At 44.8% G+C, this 17365-nt stretch overlaps 1 protein-coding gene across 1 annotated transcript in view; it reads left to right on the top strand.

Moving 5' to 3' along the window:
* Mtap (methylthioadenosine phosphorylase) overlaps positions 1–17365 on the top strand; it is a 42097-nt gene that overhangs the window by 15588 nt on the left and 9144 nt on the right. Inside the window, exons 4-6 of the mRNA XM_057785493.1 lie at positions 1419–1586; positions 14939–15041; positions 15854–16093. Coding sequence (XP_057641476.1) covers positions 1419–1586; positions 14939–15041; positions 15854–16093 — 511 coding nt within the window. The remainder of the gene's footprint in view (positions 1–1418; positions 1587–14938; positions 15042–15853; positions 16094–17365) is intronic.

Raw genomic sequence — 17365 nt, 5'->3', positions numbered from 1 at the left:
GAAAGTTTGCATTACATCGTTGAATGAGTTATAAACTAGTAGTTTCTTTTTTAAAGGTAGATTCAACAATCTACCTTTTTGTCTTAATCTATCCAGTCATATCCATATCCCCCTTTTTCCTTTTCAAAACAAGAGCCTTGAATCTGATTTTCTTTGCTTAGCTTTTTTCTGACCATTACCCCAATAATAACTTGTAACTAGCCTCCCTAAACAGTGACAAATACCTATAGTCCATTGAATGACCAAAAACCACCTACCCCACCTGTCCACGATGTGGACATCGTGTTCTTAAATTTACTTCCTACTGTCTGGGGGCAATGGTATCTTTAGGGGATCCTGAAAAGAAAAATGTGGGTTAATTGTCAAGTCCTGGGAGAGGTAAGCTGTATTATTTTTTTTGTCCAGTCTTTGCATAGTGGGAAAATGTAGGGTGTGTCTCGAGTCCTAGCTAGAGTAGTCTGTTAAGCTGAGTCATCTCAGCTAGCCACCTCAAATTATTCTGCGCAGTTTGTAGTTCAAAGGCAGTTCTTAGGTGTTTTTAGCTTAGTGGTGTTATCATAGTGATGGAGGAGCCATCGTGGGGCCCCATCCTCCTTAGGGAGACTTCAGAGGTAGTTTAGATAAAGGGTGTGTGCCACCACCCCCCCCAGTTCCCTTTTCTACAGCTCTTCTTAAACCCTTTTGTCCACTGTTGTTATGGTGTTCCATTTGGTGTCCTCAAGTCTTGTTCCCCATTTCTCTTTTCTGTTATCAGCTAAGAAATGTCCCTGCCATGTTCAGTAGAAAAGCTGTGGCTTCTGGACCTGTGGTTTATGCTGCCATGCTTCTAGAAAGCTGTGCTTTCCCTTCCTGTCTTTACTACTTCCTGGGCAAAGTAGTAGCTCTCTGTAGCATTCCCAAGTGTCAGTGGAACCAAAGACTTTCCCATTACAAACTGACATTAGATTGAACTATTGTTCGATTGAAAAATCAATCAAAGTAAATTTTTCTTTTAAAAAAAAAAAATACAAAGAACCCTGTCTCTAAGTACATGCCACATCCTGTGGTCCAAGATGGGGTTAGATCTACAATTCAAGAACTTTGACTCAGGGCTGGGCCATGGTGCATACCTTTAATCCCAGCACTCAGGAAACAGAGGCAGGCAGATCTGCTAAGTTTGAGGCCATCCTGGTCTGCAAATGAAGTTCCAGGATGGCCAGTGCTACACAGAATTCCTTTCTCAAAAAAAAAAAAAAAAAAGAACTTTGATTTCGTTCCGCCTATAACACTAGCCATGAAAGAGCTGGTCTGCTATCCAAAGGCAGCAGGAGCTCCTTGGTTGAATGAACAGTTTTCATAGTTTACTCTGGTAGGCTGAAGGGGTGGGCGGGGTCTCTGTTTCCTTGTGACTGTGGTCCTCCTGCCATCTCCTTCTGTAGACATGGGAGACAGCACACCATCATGCCCTCGAAAGTCAACTACCAGGCCAACATCTGGGCTTTGAAGGAAGAGGGTTGTACACATGTCATAGTGACCACAGCCTGCGGGTCCTTGAGAGACGAGATCCAGCCTGGTGACATGGTCATCATCGATCAGTTCATTGACAGGTAAGGGGTAAGTGGCCTTGGAGTTCTCCGTTTCCAGCTGTGCGGGATGATGTGGGCGCAATGTGGGGAGCGGGGCGAGCAGGTCGTAGAATCGCTGTAAGCTTTCCATTGTAGGCTTGTATTTTTTAACTGAACTGACAAATAGTGATTATGAACATAATTGATATGTGGGCATTGCATGGTGATTTATATGTACATGTTCACCTATCGCCTCACAGATCAGTTTGGATGCAAACTGAAGGGGTGTGGTCGATCGGTATTTAGAATTAACCAGACCAGTTTAATATAAGAGATTCAGCTTTTAATAAACGGAAGAAAGAGAACTTACAAACCCAGGGTTCCAGCGATCCAGGAGCGCAGGGAACAAAAGAGAGGAATAGGCAAGCACACCTGGATGTTTTGTCTGTTTTTCTGTGGCCCCCAGGGGATAAACCCTAAACAGAATGTGATTGGCTGAAGTTCCCCATCAGCAAACATTGATTTTCAGTATATAATAGATACACCACATCACCAAGCCATACAGGAGATCTCAGAAACTTACTGTTTCTGCTTAACCGAAATTTGATACCCTTTGGCCAGTTGTCTCCCAAGCATCTGGTAAATGCTCTTCTTCTGCTTCTGTGCTTTGGATTGCACTGGGAGGTTGTGCGTTGTCTTTCAGTGTCTTGCTTATTTTACCACACAAAACTCCTCCAGGGTCACTCAATTTTGCTGCAAATGTTCATTGTCTTCTTTATGGTTGGCAATTGTCGGTTGTCAGTGCATCAGATTTTCTCGATCTGTGGGTAGGCATCAGAGTAGGTTCTGTGACTTGGCTATAGCTAATAGTAAAACTAGGTGTGAAAGAATCTCTGTAATACGCTTATGGAGACACTTCAGGTGTATGCCCAAGACCCGGTAGTGTTGGGATTAATGACTCCTGGCCTTCAGTTGCTCTTCCCTCCTAGAACCTTCTAATTAAAGTTACTAGAAGCTGTGCCTAGCTTAGAGCATCAGAGAATGGGATTTTCACCTGTTGGCCATTGACTGCAGTGTATTTTAGCCTCCATGGTGCTATTAAAGAAGGGCTTTTGGTATCAGTGTTTAAAGGTCTGCGTGCCTGTCTGTCTCTGCGTCTGTGTTCTCAACCTCCAGCCCCTTGCCCGAAGCTCACAAACTGGGGTCTAGCGCATAGAGCGCAGACCTGGGCCGCGGTGCGCGGCAGGGTAGGTCTTGCTGCAGTCACTTTCTTTGAGGAACCTGATTTTCTTACGGGCTGGACTAATTTACAGTCTCACCAACAGCTAGTGAGGGCTTATTGTCTTCCTTCTGTGTTGCTACCAACCTTGTTGCCTGTTTACTTGAAGAGAGCCGTTCTGATTAAGGTAAGATGGAATCTCACCGTGCTTTTGATTGACGTTTCCCTAGTGGCTAAAGACGTTGAACATGTGTTTATTGGTTGTTTCTACTTCAGAGAAGACTCGAAGCAGTTCGCTTCCCCATTTATAGATTGGATTGTTTATTATTTTGATTTTTTTTTTTTTAGTTCTTTATATATTTTAAATTTCAGTTCCTTCCATGATCCCTGGTTGTTGAAAAGTACGTTCCATCTCTGTATATATTGTTTCTGCATTTTCTCTTCTTGGTTTCTAATATTTTTTTCCCATTATGAGCCGATAAGATACAAAGGATTAGTTCACTTCCTTGGTACTTGGGGAACAGTTGCTCTGTGGTTTGAAATGTGGTTCTTGGGGCGACAATTCTGGGAAGAATTCCTCAGCTTTTGGGTCAGATGTCCTGCAATTCCCTATAAAGTCTGTTTGATCCGTAGCATAATCAATCCTGAAGTTTCTTTGTAGATTTTTTTTTTTCGGGGTGGGGGCCTGGACGATGTCCATTGATGAAACTGTTCACACCGTCTGCTGTTTGTATCTCTGGATTGACCTGTTGTTTATGTCCGGTGTTTGTGCTATGAGGGTGGCTGCACCCACACTCAATGCTGACCTATTCACAGTCGTCCAAGTTTTCTTCTTGGGTTGTGTCCTTCGTCAGTATGTGGTGAGCTTCTGGTAGACATTTCATCCTCTGCCTCCGAGTTTGCAGCATAGACTTCGTGTGAATTCCTGCCACCGTCTTTCTGTCTTATTTTACATATCACAGACTTCCTCCGGGGTCCTTCATTTTGTCACAGTGATTTGTCTTTGTCATCTATTTCGTGTTTATTGCCTGTTGGCAAAGGCATGTCCGCTTGTTCGAGTCCTCCGTGGGCGCTCCTCTGCAGCGCTCAGTGTCTAGTTTGAGTCACATACACGCCTTTGTTTTTCTATCCTTGACATGGATTTTTTTGCCCCTGACTCAAACTAGACACTGAGCACTGCATAGGACTGCAGATCAAAGAAGTCATACTGTTCCTTGCTGAGGAGGTGAGGTCTTTCTGGGTTTGGGGCAGAAGGGGAAGATTTAGATTGTGTGGGAGATGTGGAGGCTAAGTTTACTCCACCTTTGTATATCAGAGCTAGGGAATATGAATTCAGGGTTCTGTTCATGCCAGTAGCCTTGGTGTGTGGACCCTGGGAGGTAGGCTGCAGTCCACAGCTCGCCACAACTGTGGGCCGCTCAGTTCACCCTTCACATTCAAGGCCTAACCCTTTTCAGTGTACCTGTGTGAGAGAGAAACCAGTGCCAGCAAGGCATTGAATGCTTTGCCAACCCTGGGCACACCAGTCTCAACCCTAATGCACACGTGAGTCTTCACACGGTTCATCTCAGGCCTCCAAGATCCAACACTGCTTTTGAATAGAATTGTTTCCTGCTTTCCTGTACAATGCAAATCGTCGTGCCTTGCGTCAGTAGCTAACGTTAGGGAGTGTTATTTTACCATGGAGTCTCATTTTATATTGCTTCTATATTGGTTGTTAAAATTATAGATATTGAACTTGTACATTTTCAAACTTATGCAAGTCACAGCTGGTTTCCTGGACCTGTACACTTTCAGAGGCTGGGCATCTGCTGAATCAATAAAAGAAAAAAACATAGGAACTTGAGGTATAAAATGAAGGCGCTTTTGGTGTGCCCAGCCATGAAGATAGCAGCCTCCTCTTAGGGTGTCTCCCCATTGTAACACCTCTGACTATGCTGGGAAGAGCTGACGACCCTCCAGTTTCCTCCTTGCAGAGCACACGTGGCTTGCCTGACACTGTATTGCTGCCAGGTTCTAGAATCCACGCCTTGGAGCTCCCGCCATCTTCCCTTCTGGAAGACCCTCCCCTCATCCTACCATGCAGCCACACTCTCTGATACCAGGCTCCTGGTTTCTCTTACAGTTTTACAATCCAGTATTTTGGGGTTGCATGTGGTCCCCAACTCTACTGCTGTATTGCTGTGCCTCTCTACAACACCACACTTCTTGGAGTTTTCGTGTCAACCCAGTGAAAGTGCTGGGAAATACGTAGAGCCTTTCATAACTGCTCTCCAGTCTCTGCAACCATTTGTTACGAAGGTGGAATATTGGTAAAAAGAGTCTAGCAAACATCAGAGACTGATTTACAGTGAAATCTCAAGTGGTTAAAATTTTAAGTATGTAAAGTTTGATAAGGCTTTCTTTTTATGTGGCCACGGAAATTTCAGAATTAATATGAGACTCACATCTGACTTCTAGGAACCATTCACGCCCATATCCTCAATTTGTCGGAACTACCTGGTGGGTATGGGCCAGAGCTTGCTCAGGGCGGGGGAAGAATCGGGAACTTGACTTGGACTTCACTGTCGAGCATGGGAAATAAGGAGGTAGTAGGTTTCTTTGATATTAAAGTTCTAGACAAATGTTTTGCTTTCTATGATCACCTTAGTGACAACTGAAGATGCTTGTCTTCCCTGTAAATGCCTGAAGCACCTCTCGGATGTGATAGGAGCCTGGACTGACCGCCCAACCCAGGCACACTCCAGCTCTCCTGCTCTCACTCACGACTCCCCTTCTCTCCTCCCAGATTTTCAACTCTGTTGGTTAAAATATTGTCTGTGAGGGTGAGAAAGGAGTTTTGGAAAAGAATGACCTCTTCTTCTGACGAGGGCTCCTAACCTGTCAATGTCTGTCAAGGATGTATGTTTTCTTATTAGAGCAGAAATCTAATGCTTTAAGGGAAGACTCACAGTGAGTCAACCTCACATCCTTGCATCCAAGTCCTCTGATGCGTACATGGCGCAACTCTTGTTGAAAGTTCCTCATAAACCAAAGCCTGGAAACGGGGGTTCATATTGATCATATTAAGAACCCATACAAGTCTTTTTCCCAGTAGGTTTCCATGGTGACAGCTTCCTGCTGTCTTCAGTTTGATGAATCCATTTCTTCTGCCAATAAGTGTCAGAACCATAAGTGATTAGACCATTGAAAACAGTACAGTTCAAGCTGGGATTTGTTCTACTTCTTTTTTTCTTTCTCTCCCTTCTCTCTCCCTTTCTTTCTTTCTTTCTTTCTTTCTCTCTCTCTTTCTTTCTTTTTCTTTCTCTTTCTTTTTCTCAGAACATTTAACTATATCTGATTCCCTTCAGGTCATCAAAGACATTTGACTATATTGGCCAGTACCAAAAGTTGGGGTTGGCCTTTTCTACTCATGGCTCCCATGATTTCTATTGTAAGTTTTTCTTGCCAGGCCTCTTCTTGTTTAGCCATCTTCACACTGGTGGTCTTGGTTTTTAACATCTGGTTCTGCCCTGAGCATGCCTAGCTTATAATCTGTTCTAGATGGTAGATTTTTAGGGAGTTGATCAAGGACATCAGAGGCATTGTGTGCACTATTGGTAGCCTGTCTCGTGGAATGGTGCATGTAGCCAGTCCCACCGTGATCTTTGGCATACCCATGGTGCTGTTTTCTTTTTCTTGATGGTCACTAAATAGTCCATTTGAAAGGGAAAGAACTGGACCTTTTACTTGCTCTAAGAGAATCTTGTTAGGCGTTTCTATTTTAGAAGGACCTTACAGGGCTTCCACCATTTGTAATTTCAGACTTGTCTCCTATAGTGCACACCTTCATGTGTGGGTGGGTACACCTTCATGGGTGGGTGGGTACACCTTCGTGGGTGGGTGGGTACACCTTCGTGGGTGGGTGGGTACCTTTGTCTTTCATCTGCCACCTGTGAGAAACCAAAGCAGCTGTGTGAGTGGCGGTGGGTAGCTGTCACACAGGAGCCCTCCAGCTTTGACATATGGATAGAGATGACTTAGCTTCTCTCTGGGCTCCAGTTGGGCTTTATGGTTTTCTTCCTTGAATTTAATATGTGCTTTCATCCCAGTATCTTCTGATCTTTAGTATCACTTTGCCACATAGAGTTCAAGGAGCAGTTGTATGAACTACACTTACTCAGGGATGGGTTCTGTAGTTACTTCCTCACTACATGTAGCCATTCAATTTTTTTTTTTTTAATTTTATGTGCATTGGTGTTTTGCCTGCATGTATGTCTGTGTGAGGGTGTCCGATCTTGGAGTTATAGACAGTTGTTAGCTGCCACCTGGGTTCCAGGAATTGAACCTGGTTCCTCTGGAAGAGCTATCAGTGCTCTTAACCGCTGAGCCATCTCTCCTGCCCCTGGTAACAGTTCTTTTTACAGATGTCTTTGGAGATGCAGTGTCCTAAGCCCAATAGTATCTATGATGAGGCCTCTCAGGAAGCCCAGCATATGTAGATTCCCCCTCCCTACTTGTGGCTTGGCCAGGGCCTTGTGTAAACAAAGCACATTTCTCAGAAGAGACTTAGACAAATTTAGAAGCATCGTTATGCACTTACTTAGTCTTTGTCCTGTGGTTGCTCCTCAGCTTTGTAGCTGATACTTCTTAAGGCTGTAAAGTGTTGCACAGGGATGGCTTCTCCTGAGGACTCTGATGGCCCCTCCCCAGTGTCCTCAAAGCCTGAGACATTCTATTGTCTCTTCCTCTGTTACTTGTGACACATGTTCCCTCCACTTTCTAAACTAATCACTGTTAGATACTATTACAGGTTCTGTTGTCTGGCTAGAAGAAATATAATACAGTCGTGCCATTCAGGAGTTCTTCGAGGGGCCCGGGGATGGGGACTTCCAGCAATTTCTACACATACCCTTTCATCCCTGTGCCATCAACTTCTGTGACTCAAAATACCAGGTGAAACAAGGATGCCAGTGAGGAGGAAGATGAGGTAGTGTTTTTTTTGGGGGGGGGGTTGTTTTGTTTTTTTAATGCCAACCTTTATCAGCAACATTTTGTTTTACAATGAAAAATGATGCAGCCCCAAGTCCCAAAGATTGAAGAAAATAAAGCGTGATGTGGAGTATCATGTGGCTTTTCAGGACTTCTGGACCCTGATTAGGCACTGCTTAAAGAATGCAAAGAGCTGCCCAGCGAGCAGTGGAGATGCCCAGCTTTTGGCTGGCTCTTCCCTCGATGCCTTTGTCCTTCAGTATCCTCATCTGCTTCAGAGTTCTAAGGGTGTTGGATTCTGCTGTGCTCTCAAGAATTTTTTTTTTTCTTTTCCAGTTTATCCTCTTTCAGGAAGAATGGGAGAGGCCTGGGTTTGCCATTGCATCCTGACTCATAGGAAAGTCCCGCCGTAGACAAATGGGCCGAGAGATTATGCCTGTTCGTTTCCCCCTCCCAGAGATACAGCCCTTCCCTGGCCTTCCCCCATGATGTCATTGGTGATGGCTGTGCTCTTATGGGGCTATGCTCTCATCGTAAGTGTAGGTAGGGTCTCTGATTAGACACAGAGACTCCTGAGTTGAGCATGGCAGCTCACATGTGTGACCTCAGTCCTCAGGAGGCCACAGCTGAAAGAGTGTGAATCTGAGGACGGTCTAGGTACCTGGATTACATCACGAGACAGACCCTGTCTGAAGCAAAAAAGGAAGGAATAGAGATTCGTGATGAAGAGTTTCTCAGGGAGCCTTTGCATTGCGCGGTGCCCCTCCTCTCAGAGGCAAGGGCAGACAGGACCGTCCTGTTCCAATCCTTCTCGTGCTGAGAGTGTCACTTTCGATTTTGTACAGAAGCACATACTACTGGACATACACTCCCTCCCTCCCTGTCTTTACACTTTCTTTCATCCCTAACATGTGTCCCGAGTTCTCCTTTACCTAGATGTGTTTCAAGTGAGGTCACCGCGCCCTCCCCCCAGAAGTAGTTTGTCTTTATATTCTGCTCCGGAACCTAGTTTAGTTCTAGCTCTTCACAGCATTACCACATGTCCTGTGGTAAACACAGCTGCTGTCGTGTTAGGTGCCTTCGTCAGTTAATTGCAGGCACACAGTGATCCTTCACGCCGTTATGCATGAGGAGACCTAGCTCAAAGAGATGACTGTTAGCGTGCTAGCAAGTGAGGCCTGGGGGATTTGTGCTCAGGCGACTCTCAAGACTCAAGCCTGTCCCCTCAGCTGCCCCTCATCCTCGTGCTTCCGCCTCTCCCTACTCCTCCCACACCCAAACACCTCAGATGTTGTCTTCTGCTAGTGCCATCCTCGATCCTTGCTGGGACCCTCGTCACATCATTGAGTCTACGTCAACTGCATCTTGTTGTCTCTGCGCGCTTGAGCCCTCCCGCTCTCCTGCACGGTGTTCCCCCTTCTCCAGCCAACCAGCCCTTTAGCTACTTCCTGTAAGTGACATAAACCAAGAAGAGTCCCTGGGCCTGGGGATCTCCTCAGGGCACTGAGCAGCTGGTGTTCAACCAGGGGAAATGACGTTCTGGTGAGCTATGTTCATAGACCACAGCCCTTCTTGTCATTTGATGTCACTTGTTCCAACTAGTGGGTGTGTGCTGCGTGATCTCTGGCACATTTGGAGGAATGATTTCCTCCCTAAGTTTCTAGTTAGAGAGCCCTGAACCTCTGCTTGTCCCCTCTCTCCGGAGGAACGGCAATGATTATGATGTGGTTGCCTCTTGTCTTGTGAACGTTTGTCAGGTTACCTGTAAGTAATTCCATGTGAAAGAAAGTGTTCACGTCCTGCTCGTAGGATGACAGTTACTGAAATATAATCATTGCTATTGAAATGGACCTTTTAAAAAAGTAATCTGACCCATTAGTGGAGTTTAAAATGCCAAAGCCTTTCCAGCCAGCTTTTTTCTACTTTCACAGTCTGCCATCCTAAGGGGAAGAGTGGAACTTTTCTCTGCCAGTCTACCTAGGTGTGGCTATTGTTTCTGGGTCAACAGCCTGGAGCAGTTACACAACCTGATAAAATACTCACTTTGACCTGAGCCTCCACTGGTACATTTGGGAAACACTAACAGTATTAGCAAATACATTCCTCTTTCCTTGTTGTTCTCCATAGAGTGTGCAGATGGAGATTAAATCACTGTCTATCTGAGCCTTGAGCAAAATCCTTGCTGTAGTCTATTTATGACCCCAAACTCTTGTGTTGAAATCCTAACCCTTAAGGAGGTGGTAACAGATTTCTTTTGCTACCTTGATCGGAGTTAAGATTTTTGTTGCTGTTGTGTTTTTTTTTTTGTTTGTTTTTAAGATTTTATTTTATGTGTATGGATGTTTTGCCTGTGTGTCCGTGTGTGTGTACCACATGCATGTCTGGTGCCCTCAGTGGTCAGAAGGAGTGGATCTCCTGGAACCAGAGTTGTAGATGGTTGCAAGCCTCCATATTGTCTCCGGAAACCAAACTGAGTCTTCTGTAAGAGCAACAAGTGTTCTTAACTGCTGGGCCAACTGTTCAGCTCCCACGGTTAGAATTTCTGTTCTTACACTGTTGCTCCTTGTACCACAGCCACATCTCAAGATACAACACAGAATAAAGAAGAATTGAAGAGTCTCTCATAGTGAGGTATAAGCATCCATTGGTTGTTTTTTTTTTCTTCCTTTTGTTGTTATTGTTATTAATATAATCAATTAGGAGTACTCCTGATTGGAGCTGAGCTGGGAGAATCCCTTCCCAAGAAACCATCCTTGCGAACAAAACCGTGTTGCATTGCACCAAGTTTGCAGACTCATACCTCACGTGCACTCACGCTGGGGCTTGCTAGGCACAGAGGTTTCATTCAGAGAGATTTACTTCCTAAGAGAACACAGTTTTACTTCCGTGCCCTCCACTGCCCCACTGCCTCTGAGTGCTGCCACCACCACCCAGCTCATTATCTAACAAATGAGCCTTCCAACTAATTCAAGGGTATCCTACTTAACCAACAACCTTGCGGTCAGTTTTTCTCTGGGTTTTTCTCCTGGTCTGTGTCTGAAAGAGTGCCGTGACCTCATATCTCTTGGCAGTGCAAGCTTATTTGTCTCCTTCACTCTTTCCGGTTGATGTTTTGTTTGGGCATTTTTTTGGTTGTTGGTTGGTGAATGGTTAGTTGTTGATTTTTGTTGTTGTTGTTGTTACACCTGTGATGGTTAGTTTAGTTTTACTGTCAACACAACTTAGAGCCTTATCCGGGAAGAGAGTCTCAGGACTGTATTATCAAGGTTAGGTTGGCCTGTGGGTGGTTTTCCTGATTGTTAATTTATGAAGGGAGAACTAGTCCCTTGTGGGCAACACCGTTCCCTAGGCAGGGGTCCTGAATAATATGAGAGGGGACAGCCGCCTGGGAGCAAGCTAGTAGGCATGCATTCTCTCTCGGCATTATTCCATGGCTACAATATGGCCAGCTTTCTCAAGCCTCTGTTACTTTGACTTCCCTGTTGTAATAGGAGCAGCAGAGTTGCATCCCCGGCACCCAGCCGCCCGCATGGCTAGCTTATGCCCCGAAATAATTACACGGAAACTGTACTCTTTTAATCACTGCCTGGCCCATTAGTTCCAGCCTCTTATTGGCTAGCTCTTACATATTGATCTAACCCATTTCTAATATTCTGTGTAGCACAACGAGTTGGCTTACCAGGGAAGATCTTAACCTGCGTCTGTCTGGAGTGGGAGAATCATGGCGACTCCTGACTCAGCTTCTTTCTCCCAGCATTCTGTCTGTTTACTCCACCCACCTAAGGGCTGGCCTATAAATGGGCCTAGGCAGTTTCTTTATTAAATGAAAGTAACTCCTCCATCACTTCCCCACAGTGATGGACTGTAACCTGGGATTGTGACTGACACCCCGTCTCTCCTAAGTTGGTCTTAGTCAGGGTATTTTGTCAGCAACAGAAACAAAGCTAGCATAGCATCTGTATTCCTGCTCCGCAGCGTCAAGTAGTTTTAAAGGTTTCCTTGATTTGAGGCCCATCAAATTCCCAGCTCCCATGTTGAGAGAAGAGAGCGCAGAACCAGGTGTCCATGTGTGGCGGGGGCCAGTGCCAGGCCCTTGTCTTATAGTATCTCATTCCATCCTCACATAGCCCGTTTGGGGTGAGTGGCTTTGTCGCCCCCCCCCTTTAAATACAGGAGGATCTAAGGTGCAGAGATCAGAGTGACTTTCGTAGTACCCTATTAGTCATTTCCTGAAATCTGTGTTTAATCAGGAGGCACAGTGAGTCTCTTGACTTTGGTAGAGGGAGCAGGCCTTCGACAGTACTTCTTTACTGCTATAGAAGCTGTAACTGGGTTGATCATGTGTCAAACTACAGAAATAATGAGCGTGTCGATTTTTATCACTGCTATAACAGTAATTACAAATGTTAATTACAAACGTTGGGGCTTACCTCAAATTAATTGTCTTATTATTATTTGGTTCGTAGTTTAATAGCTCACTGGACCTTTTTTTTAAAAAAAGCTTTTGGCAAGGGCCTGTTGCTTTCTGGGGTGCAGTTAAGATAGAGTCCATTTCCTGACCTTTGTCCCCCACACTCTGGTTTATGGCCCACGTCCATCCAGTGCCAGCAATGATGGATGAAGTTCTTGTCATCTCTCTGACATCTACACGTCTGCTGCCCGCTTGCCATGTGTAAGGACTCTTCTGATGATGCCATTGTTGCCGCAAAATTAATCCAGAATAAAGTCAGCTTCATTCTGGCCATCTGCTGGCTTTGTCTCCCTTTGCCACATAAAATAGCGGAATCATAGCTTCTAGGGATGAGCGTGGTGTGGGGTAGGCATTACCCGAATGTGACATTGAGGTGTGATTGCATCTGAGTGTATATTGCATCTGAGAGGTAGCCACTGAAGTTTTTACTGTTTTTTCCATCTTTAAGTAAGGGTGCAAGTGGGTATTTTAGTCTGTTTCAGCTGATAGAAGAAAATATTGTAGGCTTATTCGCTTCTAAACAGAAATTTCTCAGTTTTGGACCACAGGAAAGATGGAGGAAAGGTATCAAGAGATCTGGTGTCTGAGAACAGCTGGCCTTCTTGGCATCTTCTTGCTGTGTCCTGTGTAGTAAATAGGGAAGTACTACTTAGTTCTCTAGAGCCTTTTTTGTAAGGGCCCTAGTACCAGTCAGACTGGGTACCTGCTCCTCATGACTTGGTCTTAAATTTCTGTTAGGCATTTAAGGGGTAGGATTTCAACATAGAAATTTAAAAGTTATACAAACGTTTAAATGTACAAAGATAGAAACTCAGGTGTTATGGAGCTTGTACAAGATATACTGATTTTTGTTTTGTTTTTTAAAAAACAAATCAAACCAAAGGATATATTACATCTCCTGCCCATATCACTCAGCTAGTGATTGAACCACACGCTGTAATTGTGAATCTAGATGAGCTGGTTTTCTTGGAAGCAGGAAGTGACCTTTCGGCTTTGGTAGCAGTCTCTCTTCATCATTGGCTCAATCCTAGAAGATGCAGTTTCTCTGACAGGTTCTCAGAAGAAGTCACGTGTTCCACAGATGACACACATGTTGGTAAATGTTTTCGGGGGTTGCCTTGCACCTTTCTCGACTGTGGTTCAAGGCTGTGGTCTTGCTCTGTCAGCTCATTTAGTGTAAAGAATTGTATTTATCACAGTTGAGGTTGTGATCATTCCCCATTTCACTGAACACAGTGGCGTTGAAGTTAGTGGTGCAGATGCCACAAGCAGGTGTATCTTCATTGGGGGATGAAACAGTGGCTTTAATACTGCTTTTTCTCTCTTTTGTGGGGTCCCTTGCAGGGTCGAGTTCTCTGTGTCCTCGGCCTGCAGCTGACTCTAAGCTATCTCTACTCTGGGGTATCAGGGCATCTTGATTGTCTTATTTCTCCTCCTGCCTTTATACATGAAGGGGTGAGCACTCTGGGTTTGTTGTTGTTTGTATGTTTGGTGGGTTTGGTTTGTTTGTTCTTTGGACACCTGTTACTACTGGAAGTTTTCGTGTGTCTCTGCTTTACAGTCCCATTTGCAAGTGTGGACATGGAGGCAGCTTGGCGCCTCAGAGACTGAGACCAGGCAGATCTGGAGGTGATGACATTTGACGTAGGCCAAAGCTGTCACTTGACCTGTTCTTCAGCCTCGGCTGGATTTGCTGAGGGCTTAACTGCCTCCTCCAGGTGCTTGGGAAAGACTCAGGAATTGTAGAGATGAGTTGTACGTTCTTCCACGCTTCTTCATCTCCAAGAGAGGTGACTTTGATGCCCGCTGGAGTCACTGAGTGTGACATAGCCCAAGGAGCCAGCTGTGTAAATGGAACCAGGAAAAAGAAATCCATTCTACCCAACTCCCTCACCTTCTCTGTAGAAAAGCGCCAGGGGCGGGAAGGGTACGATTTCCCTGAGTTACTCAGTAGTTAAGTTTAGAGAAATCAATGTACATAAAAGGTAGTTTTTTGTTTTTTGGTTTTTTTTCTGAAAACTTCCAGGAAGAAGTAGAATAAGTGGACAGTGAATTCGATTTTACCTGTCTTTTGTGAATTCCAAAACACATTTTAGCGGAACCCTTGGAAACACTTGAGATCTAGGGAAAGCAGGTGGAGAAGCAAGCTGAGCAAGGAGACGATTCCCTGTGGAGCAGGACAATCCCGCTGCTTTCCTCAGTGGGTCAATGGCCTGGAAAATGTGACGAGGGTTAAAACAGGAATTATTTTTATTTTAAGATAACGACAGTCGAATGTGGGTAAGGACATTGTATGGACTGATCGAAGCAATGGTTTAAAAAGTATTTTAAGATTTTGGGGAGATCTAGTTTGATGGTTTAGGGAGACCATGGTTTGAGTCAATATGTACAACTTACATTTATTCAGAATCTGACAAATAGAACTGATGGCATCTGTGTTGTGGCGAATGTTTTGGATTGTCCTGGGGCATCACCCGCCCTCCCCCAGGTCCCGGTAAGGTGTAATTAACCTTCTCAAATGGGTACACTTTTGTTCCTGGTTAGGAGCATGCTTGCAACCAACCCAGAGCTAGAAGAGCTCAGTTCAAACCTGCAAATGATCTGTGACAGTTCCCTTCATTTATCTACAGCTGTTGGGTGTGGAGTGGTCCAGATACAGTGGATTCATTGACCCTCAGAGGACAGAGATGATGCTGTAATGGAAGTCAAAACCTTACCACTTTCTCTTTCTAGGACATCCCTGAGGCCTCAGACCTTCTATGATGGAAGTCATGGCAGCGCCAGAGGAGTGTGCCATATCCCAATGGCTGAACCGTTTTGCCCCAAAACAAGAGAGGTTTGTAGTGTGTCTGACAGACTTACTAGAATAGAGTATACAGTCTTGGGCTGGTATCTGCAGGTATATCAGTTTGCTGAGTAGGTATCAATCACTTTTCCTCCCTCAGCTTTTGTTTTGAAATGTTGTAGTTTCACCGGGAGTTTTTCCCCTTGATAATAACAACTCTATTCTCGGATATTTTTAGCATAAACATTTTACCTACTGAGCTATCTCTTCAGCCCCAGAACTGTTTCTGATAAAACTTTAATGTTTCCTTTTTTTATAAAAAGAAACGGAACAAAAACCTACACATGGCCCTGCAAAAACGAGTAATGAATGCCCAGATAAGTTGGTCTCTGAACAGAATAAATCAGGACAGCCGTTCTCATTTCCCCATATGCCCTTAGAGGGGCAGCAAGCTAACGAAAAGTACTTTCTACAAGGCTTTCCAAAAGGCCACAGAGTCCGTGACTGAACGGCCCTTTGGAAAAAGGCACTTGGTGGGCACTTTGATCAGGGCGTGACAAGTGACGCCTTAGCCGAGCAAGTGCAATGGGTCAAGACCTACAACACAAGTCCGGATAAAAACTGAATGAGATTCAGATACATAAATCTGTTTTCTCTAAAAGCTGTGAGCTATGAGTGCAGGGGACCTGGACAGCAGGGATGTGTGAGTACATAGCCAGATGCTGTCTTTCAGGGAGCTAGGCTTCCTGTACGGGCTTTGTAGTACAAGTCTGCTCTAGGACTTTGCTAGACATCATAGATAAACAAAGTCTTGTACTGCACATAGGTTTATATGATTTGAGACTGGGTCTTCCTTTTTGCAGGTCCTCATAGAAACAGCTAAGAAGCTTGGTCTTCGATGCCATTCAAAGGGGACAATAGTCACAATTGAGGGGCCTCGTTTCAGCTCTCGGGCAGAAAGTTTTGTATTCCGTACTTGGGGAGCAGATGTTATCAATATGACCACGGTTCCAGAGGTGGTGCTTGCTAAGGAGGCTGGCATTTGCTATGCAAGCATTGCCATGGCAACCGATTATGATTGTTGGAAGGAGCATGAAGAAGCGGTAAGTGGGAATCTCCTGATCACGTGAGGTGTGGGCTGGGCTTCTGATTGTCACGAGCTGCTGAGAACATCCTGTTGATTGTCTTTGGCTTTATCTTGGAAAGGGCCTTTCTACAGCATTTTTAAGCTTTCATTAGGCTTTATAAGATATTTCCTATAGTTCCTATTGGAAGATAAGATCTTCCATGGAGGGTAGGGGGTGCTTATCTGAGAATCAATAATGTTTGGCATCGTAGGCATGTAGATGTGTTGAGAATCACTGAGACTTGGACCTTACTCTAAAGGTAAGGGTGTGCGTTGAGTGTGCTTTCCTTGTACCAGTGACTATTATGTTTATTTTCATGGAGAAAGAAACCCCAGTAAGAAAACCCTGAGTCCCTGTCCTGTTGAGCGAACTGTGTCTAGATGGAAAGACGTGCTCTTTAAGAAGCCAGCATTCTGTTTGAGGAAGATGGAGGTTATCTTAGTCTTCTATTGCTATGAAAAGACCATGACCAAAACTACTCTTAGAAAAGAAAGCGTTTACTTGGGGGCTTACTTACAGTTTGAGGAGTTTTGTCCATTGTCATTGAGGTAGGGAGAATGGCGGTACACAGGCAGATACGTTACTGGCAGATACACGTTGGTCTCCAAGCAATAGGAAGAGAGAGCCACTGGGCCTGACTTGGGCTCCTGAAACTTCAAAGCCACCTCTAGTGATACACTTCTTCTAACAAGGCCAAACCTCCTCATTCCTCTCAAATTCCACTCCCTGATGATCAACCATTCAGTAGCCTATGGGGGCAATTTTTACTTAAATCCCCACAGAGGCTAAGCAAAGGGTTATAAAGGAATAGCACTGAGTTTTATGAGTTGCCTGGACCAAATATTTAAAGTCTGTGAGTACTATTTAGGAGTGTGATGAGGATAATGGGCAGGATTGAGAGACACACATAGCAGAAGAGGGGAGAGGGCAGGATGAGCTGTGACCAGGCTTTAGACTGTGATAAAGATTACAGACAGGTCAGTAAGGGTACTAGACAGGGAGCCCAGCAAGGCCTAGCTGGAGCACTGAAGCCTTCAAAGGCTGCGATTTCATTGTTGGAAGCTTGACCTTCTGTGAATGGGTCACCCAGGATCTGCAGTTACCAGCCCTCGTCACACAGGGCTCTATCTCCCCCTCCCTCCCCACCCTCTTTTGAAGGTAAACATTTTCTAAAAGGCCTCTTTTTTTTTTTTTTTTTTTTTTTTAAGATTTATTTATTATGTATACAACATTCTGCCTCGATGTATG

The sequence above is a fragment of the Chionomys nivalis genome, chromosome 11, assembly GCF_950005125.1.
Source record: "Chionomys nivalis chromosome 11, mChiNiv1.1, whole genome shotgun sequence".
NCBI classification, from domain to species: Eukaryota; Metazoa; Chordata; class Mammalia; order Rodentia; family Cricetidae; genus Chionomys; species Chionomys nivalis.
This window is presented reverse-complemented; position numbering and strand designations above follow the sequence as displayed.